Genomic DNA, 14808 nt, shown 5'->3' with positions numbered 1-14808 from the left:
GGCTGGCAGAGGACTGGAGTGATTGCAAGAGTAAGCAAAGGAGTGAGGAGCTGGAAGAGGTGTCTGGGATGAACTAAGGGCCAGAATCACTTAGAACCTGTAGACAACTGCAAGGTGTTTACAAAATTAAAACAAACATCCCCCACCTCCTACCAAAAAAGTAAACACATAAATAAATAAAACCTTAAAAACCTTTGTACTTCAGAGTAATGTGTTTATTTGTTCAACTGGGCTCTGCAGAGCCACTGAAGAGAACACAGGAAAAATCTGGGCTGCCTGTGGCTCCACCCTTGACAATCAGAAAAGCAGTAAGTGGCTCAAACTCATTCCCACAGGCCTGAACTTCCCAATACATAAGGCTTATTTCATAAACTAAATAACCTCAAATCTTTCTTTCTGCCTGCTGTTGCTTTGTTCTTTCTTAGTTCTAATCACCATAACTTACTTAAAATAGAGAGCCAGAATTCACACAGACAGGCTTGTTGGCCAGGCAAGCACCGTTACTGAGGGGACAGGACCATCCGTTTCCCCCAAAGCCTCAACTCTGAACATATTCAGCTGAAGGACCCACCTTCTGAGAGCACGCTTGTCATGTAGACACCACGAAGGGAGGTCACATTGGTAAAGTCCGTCTCGCCACCCGTAGTGGTATAGAGATGTCGGTCCAAGGATTTGGAATAGACAATGCCTCGATCGTCGGAGGTAAATATGGTACCAAATCCAGTGTCTGGAATAGGCAAACAAACAAACAAAAAACCCACCAAGTCTTGGGAGGGAACAGAGAAAAAACAACAGTCTAATCATACACATGACACACACACACGCACACATCAGCCAACTGTCTCTCTTCATGATGCACTGAGAGTTAATCAAGGATTGATAGTTAAGAACTTCGTGGCCATCTTTAATTCTAGTACCCAGCTTAGTGCCTGAATAAAGCAGATGATGAATTTGTTTAATAAATTAATCAGACGTTACAGAAAAGCTCTTACATTTTGGTATAATCAGTTATATTTTGGTAGCAAAGGCATTGCTACCTTCATATCTTACACATCTTTAAATCTTTTTACTCTAAATGAATGCTTCTCAAACTCTTTGTGATGAAGGATCAATTTTAAAATTTTAATTATGTCACAAACTGGTGCTTTTGTAAATATAACAAAAAATTTATCACTAGAAAAATGAAATACAAAAGAAAGAAAAAATACAATCTTCAAATTTTTTTAATTATTAGAGTCAACAGATACAAAATTTCTTTGTCAAAGAGCTGTAAGAATTTCTAAATGCTGCTGCTTTCTGCACTTATTTGGTAATAAAGAACCTGCAAATCAGTATTAGTTCTCTGACCATTCTTTGAGCAGCACTGCTCCGGAACACCTGGACATACATACAAACCATGTCAGGGGGTCAAAGAAAGTGGTCTTTTTAACAGAGGCTACACATCACCTCTAAAACAAGGAGGCCACTAATAAATTCCCAGGGGTGAAAAGAAAAATCAAAGAACCCGCCTGCCAATGCAGGAGACATAAGAGATGTGGGTTCGATCCCTGGGTTGGGAAGATTCCCTGGAGGAGGGCATGGCAACCCCTGCCAGCCTTCTTGCCTAGAGAAGCCCATGATCAGAGGAGCCTGGCAGGCTATAGTCCACAGGGTCACAAAGAGTCAAAAATGATTCAGCATGCACACTAAGAAGGAAAGCTACTAAAACAGGGTTCAGAGTTTAAGTCTCTATGTAGTCAAGGGTGAAACATTTGCAAAGCTCTTACCTCCAGGTTCATCTACATGCATGAACACCATGTCGTCATTAGCTGCTAGAATAGAGTAGAACTGTTCCTGTCCCACAGATGGGAGCTGGGCCATGCTCCATGTGTCTCCTTGATCTGTTGACACATGAATCCTTCTTGTTGTATCCTGGAACAAATGCCGATACTTATCTTTTAAATATTCCACCAAGATGCCATATGCAGTGACACTAATAGGCACATTATTATTTAATAATTATACTAATTACCTATTTCCTCACTAGGTACATCATTACAAATGAAAGGTCCTAGTACCAATTATCCAAGCTTTTTCTAACCTCTTGCAAAGATCCAGGCACTGGAACAATCCATTCTACTGTAAGTAAGGTTATCCTGGCTTTCTCTTTGGCTTCTTCATTCTTGTGTGGCCCTCTAAGATACCAATATTATCCTCCTAACCAGTGGCATGCCAATTTCCTTCAACAGAGATAAGGGTTTGTTGGGACCATTATGAGCTTGGCTCTGCAGCCATTCACATACATTTGCTCAGATAATTCTTAAAATGATGGCTGCTGCATAGAAGTTTGGTTCCTTTCAGATAGCTCTGGCATCATCGAAAGAATTAGATAATGGGTCTGGAAAATGGAGATGAAACCCAGATTTGGAAGATCATGAAGTAAGTCAAAATGTGACATGTCTCCTCTTTAAGGAAGGCTCTCAGAACAGTCATGATGGAGGGAACAGGCCAGGCTGGCAAGAGGGCAAGGAGAGTCAGAAATTAACATAAGGAAGTTGATCAGGGAATATTTGGCTGTTAAAAGGGGTCTCCCTCGTGGCTCAATGGTAAAGAATCTGCTTGCAGTACAGGAGACTCAGGTTTGATTCCTGGGTCAGGAAGATCCCATGGAGAAGGGAATGGCAACCCACTCCAGTATTCTTGCCTGGAGAATCCTATGGACAGAGGAGCCTGGAGGCAACAGCCCATATGGTCAAAAAGAGTTGGACACTACTGAAGCAACTTAGCCCGCACACACAGGTTGAGGCAATTAACATGTACTATCTGATAAACAGTTTAAAATAGCTTCTAGACACAGTTCAGCCAGGGCACGAGAATCAGTCTTTTTAAAGTTAAGTGATGAGTCCATTTAACTTACTTTTCTAACTTACATCTTAGACGTTTACTTTGAATCTTATACTCGCTGTTATAAGTAAAAACTGGAGTTCAAAAGAACACAGTAGAACTTTAGTTCTGTGGACAGCAGCAGTGTATAGGCAGCTATCTCTGGAGTTACACAGTCTGGTCTCCACCAGAGTTCCGCCTAGACAAGTTACTCAATTTCCTAAACTGAGATAACAGTATGAACTATAGGGCTGTTGGAAGGATTATTATAAAACTGCTCAAGGGCGTGATGTGTAGTTACCTTGTCTACTTTTCTTACCTCTAATTCTCTCTGAACCCACTCCAATCAGTCTCTTAACCACAGTACTCCAAAGAAACTGCTTTCATCAAGGTCACCAACAACCTATACTTTGCCAACTCCAGTGGATAATTCTCAGAACTCATCTAACTCCACATCTCAGCTGAATTTAATGCGGCTGACCATTTCCTCCTCATTGAAACCTTTTTTTCACTTGGCTTTCATGACATCACCATGTGCAGCGACATTAACAGGCACATTATTATTAATAATTACACATCTCATTATCCATTTCCTCACTGGGTACAGCTGTTATGAAAGGTCCTATTCTCCCCACCTCATCAGTCCCTCCCTCTCAGTCCTCTTTGCTGGCTTGTTCAGTCTTTTCCCACCATTCCGTGAGGGGCACCAGGGCACCCAGTGCTCAGCCCTCCCACCGCTTCTCGACCTACTCATTCCCCCCTAAGATACCATCTAGTCACACAGTTTCATGAGACCATTCCACATAATTATACTATGTAATTTTGGGAGATCCATATACCCAAATGCTTACCTGACATTTTCACCTAGATATCTTATATGCATCTCATATCCAAAACTGAATTCTTGATTTTCTTCCCACTAACTTGCTTTTCCTGCAGTCCTTTCCATCTCAGTAAATGGCACCACCATTCACACAGTTGCTCAGGCCAAAGACTCTAAAATTATCCTTGGTTCATCTTATTCTCTCACAATCTGCATCTTATCTACCAGCAAACACTATGGCATTTAAAAATACAGCCACGATCTTACTACGTCTCCCCTCATCCACTGTTAACAGCCTGACCCACCCTCCTGTCTCTCTCACTGCTGCTGGTGCTGCTTCCATTCCTGGCCCTTAGGTGACACTACACACACCTATTCCGTCAAAAGAAACAGCCAGTTAGACCACTCCCCTGCCTGAGCCCCTCTCACAGCTTCCCAACACATGGAGCACGGAAGCCAAGGCCTGCCTCACAACCTACAGAGGCCCTGTGTGATCTGGCCACTGGCTGCCCATCTTCGGACCACCCTTTGCCGTGCTCCAGCCACGCTGCCCTTCTCACTTTTCTTCAGCACTCCAAGCCTGCTGCAGCCCGAGGCTCTTTGCGCTCACTCTTTCCTCAGCCTAGATGTGCACACAGCTATGCTATCACTTCAGTCGGGTCTCAGAGAGCCCTTCCAAATCACCCTGTCTGGAACAGTGCTGCTCCAATTCCTGCCACTTTTTATGTATTTACTCTGTTTTAGGTTTCTTCATAGTTTTAATCATTACCTGATATTATATCATATTTGTTAGTTTGGTATCTATCTCCCTACTTGAATAGAAACTCTGAGAGCAAGACATTTATCTGTTTTGTTCACTGCTATATTCCCAGAACCCAGAACAGTACCTAGTATATAGTAGGTACTCAAAAAATGTTACGTTTCCATTATTTACATTGGATAATGAGCAAGGAGATTGCTTTTCTCAGAATCCATGTGTGTGAAAAGCCCTAACACTGGGTCTACATATCCTAAACAGACACCAGAATTCAGTTGGTGACACAGGCCAAAGTGGAGAGAAGTCCAGAAGAATCAATCAGCCCCAATAAAAAGAATCACTTCCAAATCTAATAGTGACACTAAATACTACAAAAGGCAAGAAACTCCATCAGTACGTGTACTGAAGCTATCTGTTTGAGGCATGTTTACAGAAATATCAGAACCCAAAGAAAAGAGGCAAACACCTACCTTATCAGCCATCACAGAGGCAAAAAGGAAACGTCCCCCAAGACCAAATGAGTAGATTTTCACACCAATGGTTTTGAAGCTTTTCCCCAAGTCTGAAGTTCTCCGTAATTCCAGTGCCCCAAGGTCAGCTTCTTAAACAAGACAAAATATTAATTAAAATTTCACTTACTGGTGAGCTTCTAGTGCAAAACAATTGTTTTAGAAGTACTGTTAGTTTCATAGCAACAGAATTTTCAATGCTATGCATGTTAATCAGATAACAATATAAAATGATATAGGAATTGACACAGGAAATTAACATTTTGGTTTTGTCTTTATACATGCGAAGTTTTATACTGGAGAGGAAGAGAGAATTAATTTCAGTACAGTGTTGCACAAAAACACCACAGGATCCTGCTTTACTTTCTTCATGACACAGTCTGAAATTATCTTATTGTATTCTAAGTTGTATCATTTGGTTTCTGATTTCCTGGCTGATCATCCAACATGTCTACTTGAATTTAAGCTCCATGAGAGCAGGCCTTGGGTGTTCTGTTCTCACCATCCTGAGAAGAGTGTTTAACTGCAGATGTTTGAATGAATGAATAAATGAAATGAATCTGTTCAATGAATAAATGGAAGATTATGCTTTCAGCTTTGTGTCACTGACTGGAAAGCCAGTGGCTTCCACCAACACAAAGCCCATGCTCTTTGGCAGAAATCACTATGCATTTCAATTTGTTATTGGTTGTAGCCTAATATTTACTTTACGCACGTTGCTAAAATTAAGTATACTGTCTCTGTGTATAGCCTGCACTTTTTATTTGATCAAAGCACAGTACAGTACTTGGTTGTGTGTGTTTCAAAGATTTTAAAAAACTCACTAACAGCTGGTTATCTTTAGCTATTAAAATTGCGAGAGAATGGAAGGCTCTTTGATGCTTCTACCTATTACAACTCAGAATATTCTACCATGAATGGACACCAGGACACTATTTTCTGGGACTAAAACATACTTACTGCAGGAGCCATTCACATAGGTGGTAAAGAAGATGATGTTTTCTGATCCCCTACAATGAGGCAAAGACAGGGAAAAGACACGGTTCAAGACTGCCAACAGACTGCATTAACCCTAGTCACTCCGCTCCAGGCAGGTCTAATAAGCATTACCCATGGGTACTAGCCGAAACAGCCTTCTCAGACGCTGCACACTGGATCTCCCACAGCATCGCAGCCAGCCCCCGCCCCCCGTCTGCTCCCAGGCATTCTCCACACGCCACTGCTTCTTTACGTGAACTCTGCCAGCCAGTTCAACTGGTCTCCCCACACTCTCCAAGCCTGCCTCCTGTGTTGGTTCAGACTGTTTCCTTCTTAAAATGTTTTTCTCTTACATGACTAAATCTTACCCTCACAATCTTTAGGCTCCAGCTTAAAATCTAGCTCTTCCATGAAGTTTTCTGTCACTCTAACTTGAAGACTTCTTTGCTGCAAACTTCTAGAGCAGTGGTTCTCAGCCAGGGCCGATTTTGCTCCCCAGGGGACATTCTTGGTTGTCACCACTGGGGGAGGGGAGATGTTACGACTCTTATGTGGGGAGGGACCAAGGATGCTGCTAAATATCCTGCAACGCACAGGCTTGACCCCCACAACTAAAGAACTATTCAGTTCAAACGCCATTAGTGCTTAGGTTGAGGAATGCTGCTCGAGAGCCCGTCAACCACCTGGCCGTTCCTTTGTCTCCTGCTTGGCCATTTTAATCACATGCTGTGTGCCTTACCTCCCCTACCACACCACTGAGCTCTTCACAGCAGGTACGAAGTTTTGTTGTTTCCCCTTAGAACCTAGTTCAGTGCTTTGCATGAACTAAATAATTTAGTTCTTTCATCTGAAATAGACAACTAGGTCAGAAGTTGAATTATTTAAACTCTAACTTGGAAAGGGAGTTCCAGGGAACTAGATCCAGACCTTGACAGGACTTTTACATTAGCACCAGCAAAAGGTGCTGGGTATCAGATATAGAGAACAAACTAGGGGTTTCCACTGGGGAGGGGGAGTCGGGGAGAGGCGAGAAAGGGGTGGGAGATTAAGAGGTGGAGACTACTATGTATAAAATAAATAAGCTACAAGGATACATTGTACAGTGCAGAGAACAAAGCCAATGTTTTATAACCATAAATGGAGTATAACCTGTAAAATTTTTTAATCACTATGCTATACACCTAAAATGATTATAATATTATAAATCAACTGTACCTCAATAAAACAAAAAAGGTGCTGGGTCTGAGCATATTCTTTCAGAGCTTTAGACTGTAAATTTCTAGAAACAAAAGATCTAAAAGGGGAGTAAATAGTTAGCAGCAGCCCAGATCTTTTATTTAGACACTATTCAATGAAGCAAGCTAACAAAAGTAAAAATTCTTGTATAAGATACAAAATACCATTTTGAAATAACTCTTTAGTTTTAAAGATGAGTTTTCTGTTGTTTCCTTTAGCTTTACTGAGGTATAACTGACAAATAAAATTGTAAGATATCTAAAATGTACATTATGGTGAACTGATATATGGATGCAAAAGTGAGTTTTAATGATCAAAATTATTATACTCTTATTTGAACACACACTACATATTTTAGGTCTAGCAGGAGCAAAATAATTTGTTAACTTTGTTACTTTAAAAATTCCTTCCTGATAAGATCATATAAGATATAAACACAATTAATTAAAATACATAAAACAAAAGCAGACACGCGATGTGTACCACAGTAGTGCTATAAAAACCTCATTTAACTATCATTTTCTAAAAAAGTATGCTTGCTTAAGCATCATTTTTAAAATGTTTTGGTTAATTTCAATGGACATATTTGGCGATGTCTATATCACACATTTTCCTACCTCCCTAAGCAGAGAACAATAAACACCAAACTCTTCCTTGGGATTATGGCTCATTGTTATGAACACCAACTGTATGAAACTGTAATGCAGTGCTCCCATCAGAAATTACTGCGGCTTCTGGGTTCTCCTGACCCAGCACTAAACCCCTCCATCCTGTCTACTTCCCTGTCTTGCTCTGTCTCTGCCTGTTCTTAGAGCTCTTCCTGCCTCCGTGCAGCTCCGGCAGCGGACTCTCAGGCTGGTCTGTGCTTGCTGTTTACACTCACATACCCCACTTCTGGCAGCAACCTGCTATCAACTGGGAAACTAGATCAATGAACTTGCTAAAATTAGTCAAAGAGAAAGAAGAAAGAGGCTCTAAACAAGAGTCTGAGCCTAATCAAGAGTTTGGAGGTATGACGGCTCTTAATTCTTGCTTAACCATCCTCCAAATTCCCCAAATAAATCTCCTTTCATAGAAGGAACAAGCTAAACCCCAGAGAAGTCAAGCCACTGACTAGCAGCTGATCCAGGTAGGAACAAAGGTGACCTGACTCCCAGGTAAGAGCCTCCTCCACTGTATCCTCTGTTGAGCAGACAGGGTGGGCAATCGAGAGAAGTGAACGAGTTGTGGTGCATGCGTAGTGTGACTCTGGCAGCCTGGAAGTTCTCTGAGCTTTCTTCCTGATTGCTCACTGCATTCCACCTAACTGACATGGATCTCTAATGAGGGAGTATAAATGTGCATGCAGAGAAGCATGTAAGTCCCCCAGTCAAAGCTGTACTTTATGCTGTTGCAACTGACATCACCATTTACACAGAAGAAACCTCTTGCAGGCAGCGCTACTCAGTGACAGGCCTTGTTTTACACTTTAACACTTAGTGAGACAAGCCTTCTTTCTCAGCAGAATCAGAAGTTCCTCCAGGTCAAGGTCTATGCTGCGCCCCTCTCTCACAGCCCCTGTGGCACCCTGAAGAGCACTTGGCACATATTAAGTGCTCAGCACTGATTCGTGTGACTTTTGGCGGCATTGTCAGGAAAGGTTTAGGGCTCTGCACAGATGGAATCTTCTGTTACTCACCATTTGGCCAAACAGACTGCTTTGTGGATTTCTTCCCATTTTCCCCCAAAATTCTTGGACACCCACAGGCCATTCTGAAAGATTATAAATGACTTATCAAAATTCCAGCTTTATCATGTGCAGCTGCTTGTATGACCTTTTAATAATTCATATCCAATCATTCAGGGCAGTAAAAACACACACTGAAATTCCAGCCAAGCTGCCTGAGCTCACAGACACACACAGTTTATGGGGTCCCCTCTAGGGTCTTGGAACAAGTTCAGAATAACAAATGCTTATGAAGTGCCTACTATGTGCCAGGTGTACCAGATGCTGCATCGGGGATACAAAGATGAATAAGACACACTCCCTGCTTTCAAGGAGCTCACAGTTTAACAAGGTACACCTAAGAAAGATCAATACACACGGTAAGTGTTATGGAAACATGGTCTCTAGGGTAAGGGCAGGGAAAGGAGAGGCAAAGCATCAGAGCTGGCTTGTGAAGAAGACAGCCAGACTGAGTCTTACATGATGAGCAGTGTAATCAAAAGAAGGCAAATGGGAGATGAGATGTCATTGCACAGAGAGATTAGTACAAGCAGAGACAGAGAGGTGATGAAACATCTCAGTGTGTGCAGGGAGCTGAAGCCTTCAGACACTGATGGAGCAACATTCCAAGGTGGAGAGAGGAGCCAGTGCTGGGGAGGGGGTGGTAGCTCGTGCAGAGCCCTCCTTCTGTGCCAGGCTGAGGAATCTGGTCCTTATTTTATATGGGATACTTGAAGTAGGGGAAAGACACGATTAGTTTTACTTTTTTTTAAGAGGAATAATTGGATGACAGCGGGAAAGATGGATTTCAGAGGGTTCAAACTATTAATAGAAGCAGGGAAAGCAGTGACTAACTGCTGCATTAAGCGTTAGTGAGGCCTGAAGCCACAGCTGTGAGGAATAGGCTCAGAAAGAATACAGACTCTAGAGTCAGTAGAACTGGACACTTTCCTTAGGGCAGGATGGAGTGCATGTGTCTGCGTGTGTGTGAAAGTTGAACACTCTGGGACTCTGGGTGAGGGGAAAGCCGTGTTGTGGAATCTTTAGTCAGCATAAGGATGAAGGGAAGAACAATATGGCTGAGAAAGGTTAAGTTTGAGGGACCTGTGGGACATCTAGTTAGAGATACCCAGGAGACAGGAAGACAGGCACCTGCAGCCCTAGGAAGAAGCCAGGACCAGAGGCAGGGATTTGAGAATTTTACACATCACAGTGGTAGCAAAATGGTAAAGAGTGGAAGAGACTACTCAGAGTAAAATGAGCAATAGGGATTTAAGGGGAGGTTGGAAGGAGTTTCAAAAAGAGACTAAGAAGCAATGGCTAGAAGATGGGAAAGAACCAAGGGGACTGCCACAGAAGCCAAGCAAGTGAAATTCCCAAAAGGAGGTCAATACTTTCAAGTACAGCAGAGACTTCATAAGATAAAGACTGACAATTTCAGTGACATTGGCAATAGGAGCCTAGTGAGCCCCAGACCCACTGGAGGTGGGACCGAAACGTCCTGGAGCAGCTCAAACGAAATGGTGATGATTAACGCAGAAATAACTTCAGCGGTCCTCCACTCTCACCCATCATTCTTCTTTAACTCTTCCTCCTCTAGTAACGTTCAGCTCCCAGCATTTCTAATTAACCTAATTCTACTTAGAAACAGGAAAGGGTCTGATATCACCTATCTGCACTTTAGTACAAATTGGTCCATCTCTCCACTCTGATTATTTGTACTTCAAACTCAATGGGAAGAAATTTCAGATTTAAGGGCAGATTGTGCTTGCCTCTCCCTAAGATAGCTATTTTAATAAACTTAAGATACTTGGTAAGGGCAATGGGGTTTTCAAAGGCAGATCAATGGTTCTGTCCATTCCAACAGGGGTCTCTTTGTTCCCTTACAGGGCCTTCAGCTCAAGCTGCTGAAGACCAATTCCCAGGAATTGTTGCTTTCAGACATGAAGCCTATCTGGTAGGCTAGTTTTCCTCCTCTGGCTGAGTTTAACTCTGACCTTCCTTGAGCCTCCCAGCCTGACCTCAGCTGAACGTTCTGACCCCAGAAAGTCCAGAACCCAGACTTCTCTTCCAAGAGTCCTTCTCATCCTCCCTATGGCACCCTGTTGCTCAGCCCAACTTGTCTATATTTGATAATCCTATTTCTATTCCCAGAATGGTCATCACAGCAATGGCTCTCAGACTTCAGTGTGCAGGCTCAGCTGGGGAGCTTGTTAAAAACACTAGCCGCCTCACTGACGCACTATATCCAGATCGGGGCCGAGCAATCTGCATCTTAAACCAGCTCCCAGGGATTTCTATCTGATCGTGCAGGTCAGCAGACAACACTCTAAGCAATATGATGAGAGAGAGCCATATAAACACAGAGTGTAATTATGACTACTATCATAGTCTGGCAACTCAGCCACTCTGGGCCCTTAACATCCATGATAAAACAGACTGGTCCTCCAGGAATGGTAAAGCTGAGCTGCTCCTCAGGAAACTTTCAGAACAAAGGTGGGAGGGCCACTCGTGGCTTCTGGGAAGAGTACAGGAATGCGGCAAGGGGTGCAGGGAATTAGGACTCTGGATATTTAACACATGGGCATCAAAGACAGACATCAACTGGTTTTTATACTAAGGACTGAACAAGAAAAAATTATAAAGATGTAGTTTGGCCATAGGAAGGAAACAATAACAATGTTAGAAGTTTAACAATTTATGTCTGTCTCTGGCAGAACATGAATGATTAAACTGTTTCCTAGTTCATTACTCTAATAGTAAGTATCTGTTCACTTTTAAAAAAATTGGAATGATAACTAGACACATACCTATCTGGTATAGACAGCATATGAAACTTGTGTCCTTTACCATACAGGAAAACACACAAACACACAAAAACCAAAAACCCACACTTCATACCATAAGAAGTCACTAGAAAACAGTCCAACATAAAAAGCATCACCTACACGGTCCTCTTAAGACAGTATATTTTGAGACTATAAAAACACAAAAGGCAAGACAAGTTCTTCAACTAGACTTACTTCAGTGCTGAGAGCTAAAAGATAATCAGAATTTTGTGGGCTATACATCATCTGAGTCAGAGGATGAAAAGGGAGATTGGTCTGGACAAAGTTCTTTGCAAAATCTGATGATCTGAAGATTCTTCCTCCATGACTTCCTCCAGATACCTCTGCTGTTAAAATCACCTGATGAGGGAGAAGGAAGTTCAGAACCAGGGTATAATACTATAAAAGTACATGAAGTTCCTCCACCATTTTCACCAGACATTTGTTCAAAAATTTTAGTTCCAAAAGTAAGAAGAGTTATAAAAACAGATTAGTTGATACACTCTCTTCCTGAAGTATTAGTCTTACGAAAAAATACTGTCCTGAGCCAATGCATTGTATCTATGAAGATGTGCTTCATCAGTCTGAGATTAGCCAGTTTCCCCAAAGACTAGAATGTTTTCTTTAGATGTATACCTTGTAACGCTAAACAATCACCACATAATTATGAACAGTTTTGGTGCTCTTAGACAAGGTTCAAAAAAAAGAACTTGTGTGCAAAATGCCCCCTTCTTTTGTGATCAGTATTAAATTGTTTCATTTTATTATATTGTAAACATTGTAATAGTAAACTAAATATATTGCTGTGTAACACTGGACCATGCAAATATCAACATCTGACAGCCCTGCATATGGTATTATGCACAGCTTTGTACACGTATGAAATAGTCTCACCTTCCCAGAGTTCTCAGGACCAATAGCCATGCCAAATTCAGTCCGAATGAAGGTGTTATTGATGAGATTTGTGATATCCTTAAAGTTCTTTCCATAGTCCTCACTGAGAGGGAAAAAAAGGACAAATTTAGAATGCAGAGGTCATGGGCACTGTTGGGTTTGTACCTAGTTTCCCTCACTCTCCTGCAACTTTATCGAGGCACTCACCTTCCTGATTCTACCCCTACCCACAGTAGTGGGCCTATTTAGTGGAAGGAAGTTCCAATCCCTCAAGGGTGACAGGGTGAGGAATGAGGAAAGGACCCAGGCTGAGCCAGTAAGACAAAAGTGGGGGTTCTATTAGGAAACACACTTAAGACAATCACTTAATGAAATGGTCTGTCTTCCTTAAGGATCAGTGGTTCTTAACCAGGGCATTTTTGCCCCATGCCCCCACCCCACACCAAGCAAACATTTGGTAATGTCTGGAGACACTCACTGTTCATTATCACAACTCAGGGTTGGGTGCTACTGGCATTGTACTGGCATCGTAGTAGGTAGAAGCCAGGGGTGCTGCTAAACATCCTACAATACACGGGACAGTCTCCCAGAAAAGAGAGGGCCACAAGCATCTGGCATCAAATGGGGCATCTGGCCCCAAATGTCAATAGCATCAACGTTGAGAAACTCTCATGTTGTAGTATGTGAATACAAAACAAAACAAAAAAAATGCTACAGGCATTCTGATATAGTGAGAGCACAACTTGAAGAAGAAGCCAACATAAGTGGACAGTAATGCTGAAATAGCTCTGAGATTCCACAGAGGTAACCTGTGACCCTGCACTCAATCAACCCATACTTCCTCTGTATTTAGTTATGAGCCATGAATTCCCTTATTATTTTTTTTTAAGATTTTTTGATGTGGACTATTTTTAAAGTCTTTATTGAATTTGTTGCAATATGCTTCTGTTTTTTATTTTGGCTTTTCAGTCCTGAGGCATGTGGGATCTTAGCTCCCCTAGCAGGGATCGAACCCACACCCCCTGCACTGGAAGGTGAAGTCTTAACCACTGGACCACCAGAGAAGTCCCAATTCCCTTATTACTTAAGCTATTATATTAAAAGTTTGAGTTGGGCTCTCTGCAAAATGTAGCCAAAGGCCTGCTAACTAATTTATCAATGCACTGTACTGTACTCATGATAAAGCTTGTAAGTTAAGTAGCAGGATCTTGAGTACCTCCTCCCCCAAAGTTACCATCCTTAGGCACAAATCTCTTTTTTTTTTTTGATACAAAAACATGTTTATTATTATCCTGCTTTGCATTGTCATCTATTTAACATTGTTCTGTATCACTTAAGTTCTGTTTTAATTCTACTTTTACTTTTGCATTTGATTGGTATTTTTAAATTTTTATATCAATTTATTTATTTATTTATTTATTTTATTTTATTTTTTTATTTTTTATTTTTCAGTGGGTTTTGTCATATATTGATATGAATCAGCCATAGAGTTAACACGTATTCCCCATCCCGGTCCCCCATCCCACCTCCCTCTCCACCCGATTCCTCTGGGTCTTCCCAGCCCACCAGGCCCGAGCACTGGACATGCATCCCACCTGGGCTGGTGGTCTGTTTCACCACAGATAATATACATGTTGTTCTTTCGAAACATCCCACCCTCACCTTCTCCCACAGAGTTCAAAAGTCTGTTCTGTACTTCTGCGTCTCTTCTTCTGCCCTGCATATAGGGCCATCGTTACCATCTTTCTAAATTCCGTATATATGTGTTAGTATACTGTAATGTTCTTTATCTTTCTGGCTTACTTCACTCTGTATAATGGGCTCCAGTTTCATCCATCTCATTAGAACTGATTCAAATGAGTTCTTTTTAACGGCTGAGTAATATTCCATGGTGTATATGTACCACAGCTTCCTTATCCATTCATCTGCTGATGGGCATCTAGGTTGCTTCCATGTCCTGGCTATTATAAACAGTGCTGCGATGAACATTGGGGTGCATGTGTCTCTTTCAGATCTGGATTCCTCAGTATGTATGCCCAGAAGTGGTATTGCTGGGTCATATGGTAATTCTATTTCCAGTTTTTTAAGAAATCTCCACACTGTTTTCCATAGTGGCTGTACTAGTTTGCATTCCCACCAACAGTGTAAGAAGGTTCCCTTTTCTCCACACCCTCTCCAGCATTTATTGCTTGTAGACTTTTGGATAGCAGCCATCC

General features: G+C 41.8%; 1 protein-coding gene across 4 annotated transcripts in view; it reads right to left on the bottom strand.

Moving 5' to 3' along the window:
* Window positions 1-14808, bottom strand: part of SORT1 (sortilin 1) — a 66035-nt gene that overhangs the window by 19270 nt on the left and 31957 nt on the right. For 2 of the 4 annotated variants that reach the window (XM_065907506.1, XM_065907526.1), the window contains exons 4-10: window positions 12593-12695; window positions 11894-12058; window positions 8844-8917; window positions 5912-5961; window positions 4913-5043; window positions 1767-1911; window positions 572-727 (exon numbers count right to left, since the gene is read on the bottom strand). In XM_065907506.1, the coding sequence (XP_065763578.1) occupies window positions 572-727; window positions 1767-1911; window positions 4913-5043; window positions 5912-5961; window positions 8844-8917; window positions 11894-12058; window positions 12593-12695 (824 nt within the window). The remainder of the gene's footprint in view (window positions 1-571; window positions 728-1766; window positions 1912-4912; window positions 5044-5911; window positions 5962-8843; window positions 8918-11893; window positions 12059-12592; window positions 12696-14808) is intronic. The other 2 variants (XM_065907516.1, XM_065907533.1) reach the window with 1 other exon arrangement.

The sequence above is a fragment of the Muntiacus reevesi genome, chromosome 1 (genome assembly GCF_963930625.1).
Source record: "Muntiacus reevesi chromosome 1, mMunRee1.1, whole genome shotgun sequence".
NCBI classification, from domain to species: domain Eukaryota; kingdom Metazoa; phylum Chordata; class Mammalia; order Artiodactyla; family Cervidae; genus Muntiacus; species Muntiacus reevesi.
Note: the sequence above shows the minus strand (reverse complement) of the source record. Positions and strands in the feature narration are given on the sequence as shown.